Genomic DNA, 17,242 nt, shown 5'->3' with positions numbered 1-17,242 from the left:
AAACATTGAAATGTTCTTGCACTTCTTTTATTCATTTACTGATGTTTGACTGGAAAAACACCTTTCTGTATTCGAAATGTATTGCAGATGCATCTGCCATCCTGTAATTCAAGATGGAGTACTTTAGTCAAACTGACCCTCCCAAGAGCAACAGTCACTTCAAGCAACTGACTGGTATGAACTCGAGAGTAAGTTGATAAATATCCACCTTTGTGTATTAGTGCATTTTAAGTCATATGATTGAAATGTTCATGCACTTGCGCACTGACACTTACTGTAAAATTAGGATGTCCTATTGTGTTATTTACATGTATTGATTGTTTGTTTTTTGCGCAACAAAAACCGACTAAGAAAATTAAGAGCTAAGAATAAATACCAGCAGAACCACCAGTTTCTCCCCAGAAGTGAAAATGAAGACTACTGCTCTACAGATGAAGCCAATGGATAGTGTGGAAAGTTATGTCATGTCATTTGCCAAACCGCTTTATACAGTACCATACAGTGCCGCGGGAAGCAGGAGCCTATTGTACCTGGCAAGCAATGAACACAAAGCGTTGAATTTACACTATTACAATTCAATTTGAATTATTCAATTATTTCAACAATTACTATTTCTATTATTGACACAATATCTAGCCTATTGTGGCCCATTTATTTTTCACATTTCCAGAAAGTGTGACTTCACTGCTTTTCACTGCTTCAAAATTATAAAAAATAAAATGCTCTATTTCAGCAATATTTTTCCAAACAGCTTTCAGCATTCATATGCAAATTACTGTATAATCCTTCTATTTTAAATAGCAGCACCAAATTTCAAATCTTATTCTTTTCATACACAAGAGCTACAAGCACTGTATAGACTGGTTGCTATAAGTAGAGAAAATAGGGCAGCATATGGAAGATTATAAGGACAATTGCAACTATTGATGAAGCATTTATGCTCCAAAGAACACTAAAGGAAAACACATTATTTATGCAATAAAGAAATGGTCAGAGTTCACTCTCACAATTCCAGGGAACAAAAGAAGGGGGCTGTTATTGTTTCTCTGTCACTATTAATGCCTTTTGGGGAGGTTTTCTTTTTCTTGTCAGACTTTCTTTTTCTGAGCTGACCTTTTTCTAAAATTATTTAAACTTGTTACATTTCCTAGTTTCCAATTTTTTGTTCAATAGGGCTTCATAGTTAGTCACATTGAAGATGAAAAGAAGAAAGATGATAATAATGATGATGATGAAGCTAGCTGAAGAATGTAAAGTTCCAAATAACAATGTAAAGCCTTGATTCCATATGAATAACTGTTTTGAGCATATAGGACATACGTAAAACCCTTATTTAAAAATACATCAGGAGTATTGTTTACCGAACAATATTAACACAAATCATTATCTCCTTTGCATCATTTACTTAAAGCCGTTATTGTTATAGTCAGATAGTTGTGCCTTTGTTTCAGACAAAGTCATTTTAGAAAGCTAAAAGCATACAGACCCTGTATCAATAAGACAAGGGCCTTGAAAAATCCCAAATATTGAAACTATCTGGACATTGTAACAATGTTAAGTAAAGCATCAAGGACTGAATTATGCTTGATTTGATATAATTAGCTTATGTCTGGCAAAGGAGTTTGTGACAAGTGAAGACTTGGCTGTAGTTTACATATTCTGAGAGAATTCCACATTCCCAGCCTGTATGACTGCAGATTTTTTTTAAATTGAAAATATGACTAAATATTTTAATGTAATTAAAATATAAATTGATGAGATAGATGGTGCTTAGTTTTGCTGCCTCACAGCTCCTGGGTACTGGCTTCAATGTCGGACAGGGGTGCCTTCTGTGTTTGTCATGTTCTGTTGTCCATGTTGTTTTTTCTCCGAGTGCTCAGGATTTCTCCCACCTTGTTGCTAGGTTAACTGGTGCTTTTAAACTATCCCCGTGTACATGACCTGCAATGGAATAGTCTGGCTCCGCATGTCTGCAATCTTTACCAGGAATATGTCACTTTCTGAAAATGGACAGAATATGCATGTATTTATATACAATATACAGTATGTACATATATTGAGCATCAAAAGAAACCATTTATGACTGCCACAAATGCATGAAGTTATTGCCAGAAAAATCATTATTTTACCATTTTTTGTAGCAGGTGCTCTATAATTTTATTGAACCTAAGTCCTTGTGTTGATTAAAGCCAGTCACCAGTGGCGTTGGGGTGTACTGTGAAAGCTGCAGGCATAACAGGCCACCTTTCAAAAGGAAAACAAGCTGTGTAACAATGATTCCTGCTGTGTACAAAGTTTCATTGGTCTCTGAGCCCTAATTGCCACACATCCTCCCACCTCATCCCACAAATATTCAATGATACACATGCAGCTTGAACATAACACCTTGTCCTCCTGGAAAGTTTATCATTTCAGGACGAGCACAAAGGAAGGGTAGCAATAAGGATCTAGGACTTGATCTACTCCATGTAGCACTGTACAGTCAGAATGCCATTAGTTGCTACTGGAGTTTCGGAGGAAGTAGAGACTTCTGCCCAGATCATCACTCTTGGGGACCTCCTTATCCTTATATTGGACACAGTCTTTCTGCCCTTCTGCATTACAAACACTGCCATCAGGGTGGTCCGTACAAAACTTTGATTTCATTGCTAAAGTTTCTTTAGCAATCAGTCAAGGTTATAGCCTCCTGAGGCCTTGCTCCAGCATACTGCTGGCACACAGGAAATTTTCTCTTGCTGAGGGAGGCCTATTGGATCCTTTCTGTGTTTTCTGTGTCTTGATACTTGACCATAAGACAATATTGACAAATAAAATCTGTACATATTGTTTTTCTAAACACAGATGCATAAATTGTAATGTTTCTTTTTATACAGTATAGAGACTTAAGAGCTCTTTCATCTGCTCAATGAAATGATGAATATGAAGAGCTCAAATGTGTGATTAACCAATAGAATTGAAGTCCATGATACACCTCTTGCTTTTACCATACGTCTGTCTCCTATATCCTGTGGAGTCTGCTTTTTTAGTAGAGGGTCCCCAACATGGTCCTGGGGGATCCCTGTGTGGTCTGTTTCCTTTCTAACTGACCTGTAAATCACTGGTGCTAATTGATATTGCTCCAACAACTATAGCCTACATACCTTCATACAAATTCTGATGTATCCGTGATGTTTGACCAAAAAGCTCATAACAGTTGATCACTTTGTGATGAACAGGCACAGATAGGAAAGACAAAGTATCAAAGACTCCCATATTCAGCAGGTTTTATGAAACTGGCACTAGGTCAACATCAATTACAAATTCCATTTAAAATTGTAAAGGCTGAAAGCAAATTTTAAAGTATTAAATAGAATTGGACCCAGTCATCTCAAACAGAAACTGGAACCAATTAGCCCGTGATTAGGGATTAAGAACACAGCTGGAACAAAAACCAAAAGAAACAGAAGTTCCCCAGGATCATTGGAATCACTGGTACAGTATAAGGTAAATAAATGTGGAAATAGAACAGTTCCTTGTTAAATGAAGAAAACACAAGAAGGCTTAGTGGACAGAGTTGTTCAGGGTTTCTAAAGATGTGTCTGTCTGTGCATTAGCTTACATCACTAATGGTCTAGTCTCTGAAAGCATATTGTGCTTAGCCTAGATTGCACTATTCCCATTGGTGCCTGGGCCCCAGCTGGGCAGGGTTCACTCGTTCTCAGCAGAATAGGTCATATGCTGTGAACAGAGGGACATGGCAGATGGAAAGCACTCAGGTTCGACAGGTGGCATAAATGAGTGGGAATCTTGCCTGACTTGGCAGCGTTCAGGCTCGGTTTACACTCAGCCCCTCCGGAGCTCGCACTGAACTAATTAAGAGTCGCGTTTATCATCATTTTGTCCAGTGTAAATACTTTATCTCTTACTTCACCTCCTTCCCCCAGACAGGCTCCGTTCAATCTGTAACAGAAGTACGGGGACTGAGGTTTTGAATGGAACAAGCTGAGAAAATCCAGTTTCATTGGCTTCCACTTTCAAGGTTACAAAAACACTCTCAGTCTCCCAGATATTCACTGGCAATATGAGAAAAGCTACACCAATGCAAATTTAAACAGGAGAAGTTGCATGTAGCAGATCAATTTTAAGCTATTTTATTTTAAAAAATAATCTATCCCCTAAAAAGCCACATGTATCTCAAAAACATTTCTTCCAGTCTTTCAGTACTTCCTTAAGCTTGTATTGAACTGATCTACAAGATAACCAATATTAAAAAAAACATATATACTGTATTACATCGTGGGTGGTTCTTAAAGAATAATGAGACTTAGAATATTTTAATATCATGTAAGATTAGGTTCTTTGATTCAATTAAAAATTGTCAAGTGGAGCCAAGTATACAAAATCATTTTTAATTAATGAGAAAATCTGGAACTGTAGCAGCTTAGTTACTGTATTCAAAATTTTAGAGAGGTTATTCTAATCCAAACTAACAGTAAAAACATTTTTAACAGGCTTTATACTGAAATACCTGATTTTTTTTTCCTTTTAACTATCTACAGTATATTAAAATCATGTACTCGGCCGTACATGTCACACAGCAAAGCTTACTTAAACATACCCATTTCATGATAAGTCTACAAATTTGCTTTCGGAGAGATCATATCACCAATAAAATTACAAGGTGAGATATCAAAGACATTCTGATGATGGAATCATCGGGATACACGATAGGCTCCATTCTGTAATAACGAACCAGTAACTAAGAAAAGATGTGTAAAAGCTGCGATGAGCTCATTGCCTGCCATGACTCATCAATGAGGAAATTCTATTCAGATCCTTCATATTAAGGACTAACTGGCCAAAAATAAGTGAATTGGTTTGGACTGATGATCTCATCAGCCATGATGGTGTCATGGAATATTGGGTAACACCCCCTTCCCCCTGAGAGGAAGTGCTTTCCATTCAACTGATTCCATTTTGAGAGAAATCTATTATCGCATTACAGTGAGCAAATATTTTGGGATATATAGTCAGCTACAATACAGCCGGCTCTTCAAATATTCCCTAGTGACTGTGGGAGATGAAAGTTCATTCTTCGCCAGCCTGCATGAATGAAGCCTTGCTTTCATGTTTTCAAAGAGTTACAAACACTTGCATTAACATTGTCTTTTTAAATTAAAAACTGCACACCTTGGAGATAAAACATATGCCGTCTACAACCTCCACATCTCTTGGTTTACTATTGTCACTGGCAGCCGCTGAATCAGAACCTGTGATACCTACTTTAGACATGAGACAACCTGGAGCACAAGGCTTGCGTGAAAATGAGTTTTTTTTTTTTCATAAAAGCCAAGAACAACACTGTTGGGCAACTTCAACTGGGACTATACTGTAAATGGTGGCAATGTGTCATTTTGGTAAAAACCTACAAATTAATAAGTTACCATCCTTGCAAAACTACTGACAAAAATGTTAAAGGTGGTTTTAGAAAACCCTTATGTGTTTCAGCTTTAGTGATATCATTATACTCTGGAAGACTTTATCTTCAGTCAACACTATTCTCAAAACAATCTCCTTAATATGTTTTATTACTGTATAAAAACCTATGAATTAACAAGTTTCAGGATTGGACAGAAGACTAAGTAAACAGCATTACACTTCTAGGGAAGTAGATAAGGACCAGATAGTGTTCTATGTGTTTTAATAATGTCTTATCAATGTGAACACATTAATACTATTAATGTTAAACTAAAAATTAAGCAAGGTTCCCCTATTAGTTCAAATGCATTTTGCAATCACAGCAACGTTTCGGAAAACTCTCGTTCTATCTTGGGTGCAGAATGAATAAGGCCCATCTGAACTTTCTGACAAAAGTGCAGTTCAAGATTCATTAACATATTATTGATCTGCTTATAAATCTTCTTTGAACACTCCTGTAGAGGACACGTGTGCCACAGTAAAAGCAGATTAACCTGTATTAAAGCAAACTGAAATCATTAACAAAGGTTTTGTGAAGTGCAGATAATGTAAAAGGATACAGACCTGGGGGACCATGAAGAAATGATTACATGCCATAATTAAGGGAGACTCACTGGAAACAGAGGTAATGCTGTGTAAACATACCAAGGTAAACTTGCACATAAGAACATAAGAAGCAGCTCACTACAATTAAGGTGACTCAAATTACCCTCAATTAATGCAAATGGTTCAAACTAACAGTTTTTCTTTTACATTACAATTATAACACTAGCCATCACGTCAGTTTTATTAAAGGGCTCCCTTGGGCTCTGGCAGCATAAACGCCAACAAAATCACACTAAACATGACTTTCTATGAGATGCAGATAAACCCAAAGATCTGACTTTTTCAGTTCATTCCCATTTTGAACAACCACCGCCGCTGCCACAGCACTCCTCACAGAAGAAAAAAAAAAGGAGAGCTGCTGCGGGCTGGAGTGCTTGGAGGCCGTTTCTCAACAGTAAGTGAAACGGTGTTTACTTCAGTGGTTTCCTCCGACACATTCAGAAGTATCTCAGTGGCTGGGAACGGAGTGAAAATCAGCGAGACGTGACAAAAAGCCATCTGCCCACTGAACTCATCCTCAGTAGCCCAGCCAAATGGAAAAGTAAGGTTTTGTTTAACGAACAAGAAGGCTGGAAATCTCCAAAGTCATGTAAGAAACAAAAAAAAAGGAAGACCACTGAGAGTAGCTGGTTGTGTAATCCCCTCTTCACCAAGAAAACACAACAATAGCTTGCCAGCACTTTGTGCTAAACTTAATCTGGCAATAAACCAGGACTGTCAAGAGAGTGTCAGCGAGTGACAAACTGAACCGTAACCCTTTCAGTGCTCAAGCAAGGTAGTTTGAGGCTATCATATCATGGCTAGTCAAGTTAAATACTATTGAAAAGACTGAGGTGGTAAATAATTAGCTTTTGTAAAACAATATTTTGGATAAGTGAAAATGTATTTTTTTAATTGGGAACACTTTTCAAATCTTTTCTGAATACACCTTTGACAGCCGAGCAAGAAAGTGATATGGAAACTGCTACTGTAAATTTCAATCACTGCATTACACAACTGTTTTAAATAAATATACAACTGTACAGATACATTTCTCTATTAAAAGTTTAATGCACTGAATATATTCTCTATTTCCCTTATTAAAAAGGAAATAAAGATTAAATGGCTGTTTGTAACACTTAAAACAATAGCAAACACTGATATGTATGAATATCATATGTATGTACTGTATGAAGACGAATTTCAACTTATTTGTTGTAGCACCAGAAAAATGTGTTCCGAATTCCTTCTGAAGCAGGAATTCATTTTCAACAGCAGGTATTGTTTTATAAGTTTGTAATGTTAGTTTTATCCTGCTTACCCATTATGGGAAAAAAAAATCAAAATACAAATTCTGATGTGACAGCTATGTCTCCAGCTGCCACAAGTTGCAGCAGATAAGCATATCTGACTCCCCCCCCCATTTAAAAAGTCCATCGTTTGGGGTTGGAATTTAAAGATGGCGCAACAAGGCAGAAGCAATGGTGGTGTGGCTATGACACAGTAGGCACATGTCTCAGCTGAGAGACAAAGAGGAACTAAGGGCTGAAAAATGAATTTGTGTCAAACATCCCTGCTGCTAGAAAAAAAAAAACTATGAGAGAAGTTGACTGCATACAATCCTTTAGCCACATTTGAACAGGGAACAATTGATGAATCTTTTCTGCGTAAACACATGTATGAATAAACTGTCTGGTACAAGAAGTCAATATATTGTTAACAAGCCTCCCCTTCGCTGAGGACCCCTTCCTGCCTTTCAGTTCACAGGCTCCCCTTAGAGACTAGTGATTAAGTACCCTGGATCTCCATTACACATTACTTATTTATTAGGACGCATCACAGTCAGGATGGGCAGCACTTAGGGCGCCCATTAACCCATCAGCTATTGTAGCTTTAGTGATCTCAACTCCTCAGAATAAAACTCAAATCAGCTTTTCGCCATCTGTCAATAATGGCTCCCACTTCTGGACCACTAATCTGGCGCCGAACGTTTCACAGTTACCCCCATTTTTGTTTCAACTCTGACCTCATCTTTTGTGTAGTTCTGGATTTCACACCACAGTTAGCATCCCACTGCCATTCCACTTTTTGGGCACTCTATTGGATTCCCAGATTTGTGAGATTTTGGCCCTCTTACTAAGCAAGGCTGCTCCCAAAACATGTCCAAACACACAAATACATGAGGAGTGATCAGTAAACTGTTCATTATCCGACTGAAAGTGCAACCGTTTCTAAGATGCTCAGTGATAATTCTGGAGTTTGTTTTAAACATGTTCCCCTGTTAAAACTGTATGAGGAGAAAACCACTACACTTATAACATTTAGCACATAAACCTTTTTGAATTATAACTATGGGAGTGGGTCTTTATCTTACCCCCACACAGATTGCAGGGGATGAAGCTGCTACAAGATAAAAATGGACATTTACTCTGCGATTCCCTTTGGGAGAATTGCATCCCCTTTCTAGTTGGAGAGCACACTGTTCTCTCATTTGTCTTCCAGGTGAATTTTTAAAAGCACTATGGCAGCATTAAGAAGGACATTTTTGAAGACCGACACACCCTTACCATAAGTAAAGATATCTTCAGTGGAACTACTGGATTATCCAGCCTTGATAATAATGGCATATCACCAAATTTAAAATCCTTTTTAATGTTTTTTTAATAGCGTAAATGTAACTGAGTCTGCTTCATGACTTGACAAAAACATGCATTCTGTTGTGTCATTACAGCTTTACACTATTTTGAGAGTAAAACTGTTAGGCGTGTCATTGTTTTTAAATTTCCTCAGATTTTGTCTGCTACAATCACACCAGTTTACAATGGGGTAATTCCTTTGAACTTGTACGGTTTTGAATATATGTGAACAGTAAACACTGTATATTTGCAGAAACCTTTTAGCACCACAGAGAAAAAAAAAACTTTTGCATTCAAACTAGCTACTAAAATACTGAGTTTAAGGGAGAGAGATTTTGCATTTAAGAGAGTGTTAAAACAAGAAAAAGTAATTTGCAAATAAATTCTTTAGATAAGTGGGATTCTTTATTCTTTAGAGAAACTCTGTGATATGTTAAATTCACCTGGCTGTAAGCATTGATACATGGAAAGTAAAGATTTTAAGCAGTAAATAAAAGTAAAAGAAACACAGCAGTACTACTACGCAACCAACTAATGTATGTGAGGTTTATCACAACAGGAAAAGCACAAGCCTATTTTACTGAACAACACCATCTCCTTTCCCCAAGACAGAAGTAAAACAAAAAACCGTAAATCCCATTACAATTGCTGCTTCCGCAACTTTATTTGCAATATAAAGGGCATCACTTTTCCATTTACAAGAAAATATCCCAAGTGGTCTGAATGAAATGCACATCAATAGGGGACTAAGCAAATGGGAAAAAATGAAAATGACTGGAAGCTATTCAACAACAATTAGATAAATCAACAAGATTTAAAGATAAGTGGTAATTAATGAACAGGTATACAGTACCGCTTGACCATGTTGAGCAGAACAGATAGCATTTGCATCCAGCCATTCCTGACTTTCACCTCAGTCAAGCTTTTTGGAAATATATTGCCTTCATTTTTTAAGTTATGATTCCATATGAATCATAAACTTAATGGCTTTGATCTGTAGTTCATGGACATGTGTGCCTCACACAATTTTGACATGCTGTAAAAAATCAATGCATTGTTGCTATAAAAATACAGCTTTCAAAATAAACCAAATCAGAGTGTGACTTTCATCTGTACAGTATCAGCATAATTTTTAAAATGCAACCAAGGGCTGCGGCTCTGAATTGGAATTGATATCAGGAGAAACACAGAAAAAGACTCAGGATCCAGAGGTGAAATATATTTCACTACAAATCGATTCATGATGAAGGAGATATTCTCAACCCACCTGGATATTGTAATGGAATGTCAATCTTTGGCCCAATAACGTAATGGCCTTCTTCCAAGCTGTGTGCAGTCACTGTGGTCCATTGTCTGCAGGAGTGAATCAGTATCACATCCTGCTCGGTCAAGCCCTCCACATGATCACCTGAAAAAAAAAACAGAAGTCAATGAATTGCAAAATTCAGGGAGAGTATAAACATGTTAAGCCTGGCCGGCCTTAATATAAATTGGATCCTGTGTGGAGTAGAGGAAGAACTGCTGTTGGAAGATGAGAGATTTCTTCAGGCAAAAGAAATTCGATCTGTGAGACTGAAGCCGTGGTCTAAGGATGAGGTCGGGTTCAAAGCTGCGGTTTCCATTCAGAAAAGTTTTAGCGAAGGCGAGGTATAAACTCCAGAGAGAAAGACCAATACCAGGCACAGTGTAATGTGAAGTGAGGGTTTCAATGGAAATAAGCTGATGGTAGAAAACGAGCGATAATTAGTTACCTCGTGCGGCGGTGTTTAGTGTTGATTAGGTGCTTGCGGCGAGTAGCAGCCGTAACAAAACAATGCCCCTGTGTCCGACTTTTCACAGAGGAATGTATTACAAAATAAAATAAAGGTTACTACACAATGTGTGGTCTGCAGATGCCATTGGGCACTACTGATAAATAAGTTGATGCTCGTCAAGTTTTATTTTTTTTTCCTGTAAGACAATCAACTGTTGTGCTATAGTTTTGTGAACAGCATGACTATTTCAGGTATTGCAGTCCCACTTGATCCATTCTGCTGGGTGTTCGAATTATTTATGTTGATTGTTCAATGTATTAAATTGTTCTGTTGAGTTCAAACGGCTCATCAAGTAAAAGCACTTGTCTAGAGGACCGCATTTGATCTAAGAGAGTTTACTTACAGTACTGCTCATGGTGGTGTACCCAGGTCTGAATTAATGTAAGCAAACTGGACATATGCCTAGTGTCCATACATTAAAAAGGACAGTTGCCAGATGGGTAAATTGCTTTTAATTTTCTAGTTTTTTAGATTTAACTGAACATGTTTTATATGTTACCAAATTATATAAAACCAAATTATATTTGTACAACCATGCCATAATTTATTTACATATACAGTGCAGTATATGCACACTTCCACTATGACCTGCCTACTGCTGGTGAAGGATACAAAGACTGTTAAATGAGTTCTGGTTGATTAAGTGTTGCTGCTAGCTACATAGAAAAACGCACTGTGTATTGGCTAAATTTGCTCATGCTGGGCTACCACAAAGCAATGTGTCTTTTGAGAGCAGTGAAGCACAAAGAAAAATAAATATGCCATTGTAACTTACTTAATTAATTCAGAAACGCATCCGAAAAGCATTATGCCATCTATGACTGTCTAAACTGCAATGAAGACTGTGAAGAAAAAGAGTAAAAATGGATTTTGTACACAAATTCTTTCAATATTTTCAAGGTTTGTACAACAGCATAATGTTTAAAAAAGCACATGGATGTTCTGAAATGCAGAGACATCAGTAATGACCATGTGCAAACTGAGCCTGAAGAACACATGTGGAGACACTTGCCTTTGAATGGACACAAAACCTCCAGCTACATCACTCTCTAGCTGCTCTGAGACCTATCATTTTCATTGTTGAAATAATTAAAGAACTGCCCCTGATCAACGGCAAAGGATGGAAAACTAAAAATGCTGCTATAATTGGTAATTGAAACCAAACCTCGGAGTTGAAGAAAGTTATTAAAGAGTTTGCCAGGAGAAAAGAAAGAAAAGCGTTTAAATTCAGCACAAATAATGTTTCTAATTCAACACTTTCGCAGCTGTTGTGTGATTTTAATATATGCATCAGATTTATGTCCTCATTAACCACTGCAAATTCAGTTTTTCCAACAGTAAAATAAGACTATGCATGGCTGAGCCATGGTCTGATTTCTTCATTTAAACTGTGTTAAACTTGTTACAAAATGGTGCTACAATAATATTCCTTCAGTAGTGTATAATAACTTATTGGTGTATAATGACTTAAAACTGAGAATTAATCCATCTGTAAATGTGGTGTAAATACCTGTTCGCACCTTGGTGGAGATGTGAAGATGGAGAGTCTTGTCTGAACCACATTTCCCATAATACCCTGGGGAATGAGATGCTGCTGTCAATCACCTGACCAGATCTGATGAGATGACTGGTTGGGGGATAATCTAAAAGCCAGGAAGCTGAGGCTTCTGCGGTCAGTCTTATCTGCTGTCTGGGGGCAGTTTTGGGAAGACATTTCAGTGAGAAACTTGAGAAAGATTTTGTTTGGATTTTTTTAGGAGAAGCTTTGGGAGAGTCTCAAAGTGTGCACTTGCTGTGAAAGATGGCAGGCAGTTTAGCTGTCCAGCTACAAAAAGTGAAGAGTCTGTGAAGAGTCATTCATAAACTCAAATAAGATCTTAAGTTTTCGTTTATGATTGGTTGGAGATGTTTTGACTTTCCTCTAACTTCTCAGTTACTCTTCCTGTACTGTTAATAAATGTGCTGGCTTAATACTTTAGGGTGTCTTTCTGTCTCTTTCCTGGGACACCAATGTAAAAGATTGCAACTATAGCTATGGTACCCAAACCCCTACATTTCAATAGAGCCGTCAGAGTTAATCTGGACCTGAGACTTTCCTCCTTGTACAGGGATTGTAGCAGTGGGTCAAGTGGAACCCAATCAGGGGGATCAAAAATACATGTACCTGGGAACATAGACAGGGTGGAGCGGTTCAACACTTGTGTTTGGAGATTTCTTTGTAACCTTGTCAAGGGATTTTAGATGTCACTTTTTCGGCCAACTCTTAAAACACAGAAGATTGATACAGAAAGAGTAAGTGAGTCTGAAATGTAATAGCTTACAACATTACAACACCTAATTGATCCAAAGATCACATCAGAACCCTTTCTTGAAAGAATACAGGTTATCAGCTTCAACAACATAGCTGGTTAGAGAGAAGGTGTTTTGTGTGTTTTTGCATTTTTGCACCTTTCAAGGATCGTCTCAAATTGATATTCATGCTCCCACAAATCAGAAAGGAAATATAACGAAGAACTGTTTCACTTTTCAGCTTGCCTCATGCATGTTTAAAAGAAACTTTTTATCTTTTAGGATTGACTGCTTCAGAATGAAACCAATGAGTCCTTAGTTAATATTAAATGTTCACATTAAAGTCGTGTTCCTTTCCCATTACATATTTTCTTACCATGTGAATTAATTAATACATGTTTACATGTTTGTTAATTAATTTAATTTTTTATATCTCCAAAACAGGTTACGTTACATTATGAAAATGTATATTTCAGAACACATTGTGAGAAATAACAAAAGATCAATGGAATGATCTTTAAATCTGGAACAGTAGTTCACAAAACATCAGAACATTGCTTACAGATATGAATTCACATGTTGGTGGAATGTTCTGCCATGTTTCTAAGTCCTTTTTCATTATTACAATTATGGGCATTTAGAAGAGCTGTAAAACCTTATTGCAATGTTCTATGGGCTAATTGTGCTGGAAAATTCCGGTAAAGCATAAGAATTTCAAAATGAAAGAAACACCTTTGACGATTGTGCTGAGTACCATCAGCACAGAGTGCAAAACTGTGTTTAACTTAAGGGGTGGAGTAGAGCTAGACTAGCTAACTAATTCAGTGTTTTCATGTCTCAAGCGTCTCAAGAGTTCAACACTAGGTCATGTCAGTACACCAAGGGAGATCATTAATGATAGCATTTTATGATATAAAATGCAAATTATATTACTGATTAATTTGAATCGATTATTCGCCTGCTTTTAAATAAGGCATAGTTTTGTACATTTTGCATCATTGTGTATTCTTGTAAGGAAAAAATATCAGTACACTGCATATTCAAAATTGGTGCTTTGGTTAATGGTCACTCTGTAGATTGAAAATATAGAAATGTGAGAGTGATTACTTTAATAGCTCTTCATAAGATGTAAAAGACTTTATTAGTTTGTTATAGATGTACTGTAGTTTGCATGTTATGACGCTGAAACACAACAGTGTTAGAACAAAAGAGAACATAAAAAATAAACCATGTCACACAGACTTAGTTGTAAAATAATGTTCCATACCTACAGTATGACATGAAGGTGTCCTTAAATGCACTTCAAAACAATGCACAACTGAGTCTGTTCCTTCCCTGGATATGGATTTGAAATTATTTGATGTGAAGGTTCCCAAAATCCAAAGATATTTTATCTGTTGATCTCAAAGATTTGTTAAGATCGTAAGTAAAAAAAAATACTCGTGGCCTCAATATGCTGCTGTATTTTAATCTGCGTAACCACTGTCCTTAATCAATGTCGGAAGTCCACCAAACATGAAAGGTTAGTAAACGAGAGGAATTAATTTGGCCTACAGTATCTAGATACTTTTACTTTTTAGTAACTAATTGATACAAAAGTCTTATTCAGCCGTTTCTTAAATGAGAAGGAATTTAAATTATGGCATCAGCTTCAACAACATGGCTCGGTGACCTATTCCAGACTCTTATAACCCTTTGTTAATTCACCCTTAGTACTGTAAGTATAAAGTGCAGGTCTTCTCACAGTCACAGCTAACATTCTCCTTTACATATTTTCCAAGAGCTCCTCAATCACCACCACCAAAAAACATGAAAGGCAAATCAAAAAACTTTACTTAATTGCAAATGATGCAACGCAAATGTTCTGACTAACTGTTAGAATCTGCCTTGTTCATTTTAAAAATCCTGAATAACTATATTTAAAAAAAACGAAAACCTTTCTTGACTGGTTTACAGAGCTCTTCATCTGAACGTGTGGGCTAACTATAAAAAAATCATGTTACAAATTTATGCGAGCCACTTCCCAAGTAGTGTATCCAAAATGAGACCTTTCTGCTGTCTTATAATGTGTCTATCATGATTTCTCCAGCTGCATCTGCTGTATCTAGAACAGTAATGCTTTTTGCTCACTATTACTGTATCCTATTGATCATATTCAACACTCAATACAGCACAACTACCCAGCAGTATAGCAGGAAACAACAATATAAAGTGTTTTCAAAATTCACACATTCTAGAACTGCATTAAGCCAATATGCTATTTTCAGTGTGCCATATGCAATGTACACATAAAAAGAAAACATAAAAAACAAATGCAACATAATGCATGCCCCCAAGTCATGAAAATCAATTCAGCATGCTGAGTTACCTAAAATAAAAATCTATTGATTTTCCCAGCAGCATTATCTACTTAGAAAGCAGAAGTGTCATGAAATAGGGTTTTCTTTGTCATAGGATTACTTTACAAAAAGAAAGTTGATACTTGTGTTTATATGGTCAGCATTTGAGGGGAAACGGTAGAAATTGTAAGTGAAAAATTTAGTTTAACGTGTAATCTTCCTGAAACTGCAAATGTGTGGGAATGGTTACAGATATAGCCTGAAAGGGCTGGCTTTTAGGATAATATATTTTACTTCAGCAATGTAACAGCCTTCTAAAGGAGATTTACAAATGAGTGTATATTGTGTCCTTCAGATTCCACTCCTGGTTAGCAGATTTGCAACCTGACATTAAACATTTGACCAAAGAAATAACTTACTCTCTTCTAAAGAAGTCTGTTGGATTCACTCATCATAGTAGGCGTAGTTACATTTAGTCACCTTAATGGGTACATCGCTCTTATTTTCAGTCTTAAAGACTACCGCTTAGCTGAGGACAGATAGAAATGCTATTTTCGTTTACGAAAAGTGACACACATGTTCCAAAGCACAATTTAAAACAACTGCTAATTTTGGCAAGCTTCAAACACAAGGAAAAGGTAAATTCAAACATCAGATTATAAAGTGCTTCCAATGAAGGCATTTCTACCAATACATCAATATCAATACTGTACATTTTTACCACTTTTAAATTATATTAAACAATTATCTTCTTCCTGGTTAACTTAGCCTGTCTTAAATTACAAAATTGCAGAACATTGCAATTCAATATCAGTGAATGAAAGTACATCTTAATTTAATCTTAAGTGCATTAAGGATAATAACTTAAAGGTTAAGAGTTTAAGCCGTTCAAAGACTTATGAGTATGTATGACTGGGTTACACTATTTTAGTCCATAAATGCATACAGGAATAATAATAATAATAATAATAATTGCTTACACTTATATAGCGCTTTTCTGGACACTCCACTCAAAGCGCTTTACAGGTAATGGGGTCTCCCCTCCACCACCACCAATGTGCAGCATCCACCTGGATGATGCGACGGCAGCCATAGTGCGCCAGAACGCTCACCACGCATCAGCTATCAGTGGGGAGGAGAGCAGAGAGTAATGAAGCCAATTCATAGATGGGGATTATTAGGAGGCCATGATTGGTTAAGGCCAATGGGAAATTTGGAATGGATGTAGAAAATGAAGATAGTGTGTTGCCACTTGATTTTTGATACTAGAGATCAACTACAAAAAGAAGAAACTCTGAACATGCACTGCGGTGAATGCTGGCCCCTGGGCCACTATAATTATCCCAGAGACTCCATTAGTTTAGGAGTGCACAGTTCAATGCTCTGTCACTGCTATTGGCTTTCTAGGCTCCTGTGATGTACTGTACAGGTGGTCTCCATGGGCCTGCTCAGACCCAAAACCAGTCTGTTCCTCAGAGGTTCCATTTGCACAGTCATTCCAGTTCCTCTTCCTCTCCTATTGAACAAATCCCTTAAATGTCCAAAAAATGAAACTCAAAAGGTAGCATTATCCTGCCCTGGAACACTCTGACGCTTATAAGCTGGCTCGGCCCTTTACGGTCAGTCTTCCCTGCTCTGCAAGATTCATGGCCCATGTCTCTTCGGAGACCTTCTGCTGAGCATTACCTGGCTTAGCCCCTTTCATGCCCAGATTCCCCACAACATTACCCTAATCAACTTGCTCAGAAGCTTCAAAACGAATTTAGAAACCTACTATTATCAAATCAGTTATACTCTCCTTTGACTCTTTCAATCACTAATAAAACTAATCCCCCCAAAAATCATTGCCATCTTCTCAGTGCTGTAAGCCATCATTAACACTGGAACTGCTGGCTGGTCTGCTAATGGAACAGCACAGGAATCATAGCTGCAGTTCTACTACTACACACACTCCCTGAACTACAGTAGCCTAGACACTCCCTGCGTCAGCACACCTGCCTACTAATATACTGTATGCTGTGAGTCAAGCCTGTGGAATGTAGAATCACCAACTTGACCAACCAAGTCAGTTTTTTTTCTTCCAGTGGTATTCCAGTCACACACGAAAGGGAAACTGCAGTCC

General features: G+C 37.2%; 1 protein-coding gene across 2 annotated transcripts in view; it reads right to left on the bottom strand.

Moving 5' to 3' along the window:
• garem2 (GRB2 associated regulator of MAPK1 subtype 2) overlaps positions 1-17,242 on the bottom strand; it is a 79,861-nt gene that overhangs the window by 40,627 nt on the left and 21,992 nt on the right. The window contains exons 1-2 of one of the 2 annotated variants that reach the window (XM_088625462.1): positions 11,268-11,341; positions 9,946-10,086 (exon numbers count right to left, since the gene is read on the bottom strand). Coding sequence is in view for 1 of the 2 variants with exons in the window: in XM_088625461.1 (XP_088481587.1) it covers positions 9,946-10,086 (141 nt within the window). In the remaining variant the exon portion in view is untranslated. Of the gene's footprint in view, positions 1-9,945; positions 10,087-11,267; positions 11,342-17,242 lie in introns of those variants that run through there. The other variant, XM_088625461.1, reaches the window with a different exon arrangement.

This window comes from Lepisosteus platostomus, chromosome 3 (assembly GCF_059453375.1).
Source record: "Lepisosteus platostomus isolate fLepPlt1 chromosome 3, fLepPlt1.hap1, whole genome shotgun sequence".
Classification (NCBI taxonomy): domain Eukaryota; kingdom Metazoa; phylum Chordata; class Actinopteri; order Semionotiformes; family Lepisosteidae; genus Lepisosteus; species Lepisosteus platostomus.
The sequence above is the reverse complement of the archived record's forward strand: the minus strand, read 5'-3'. Positions and strand labels throughout refer to the sequence as shown.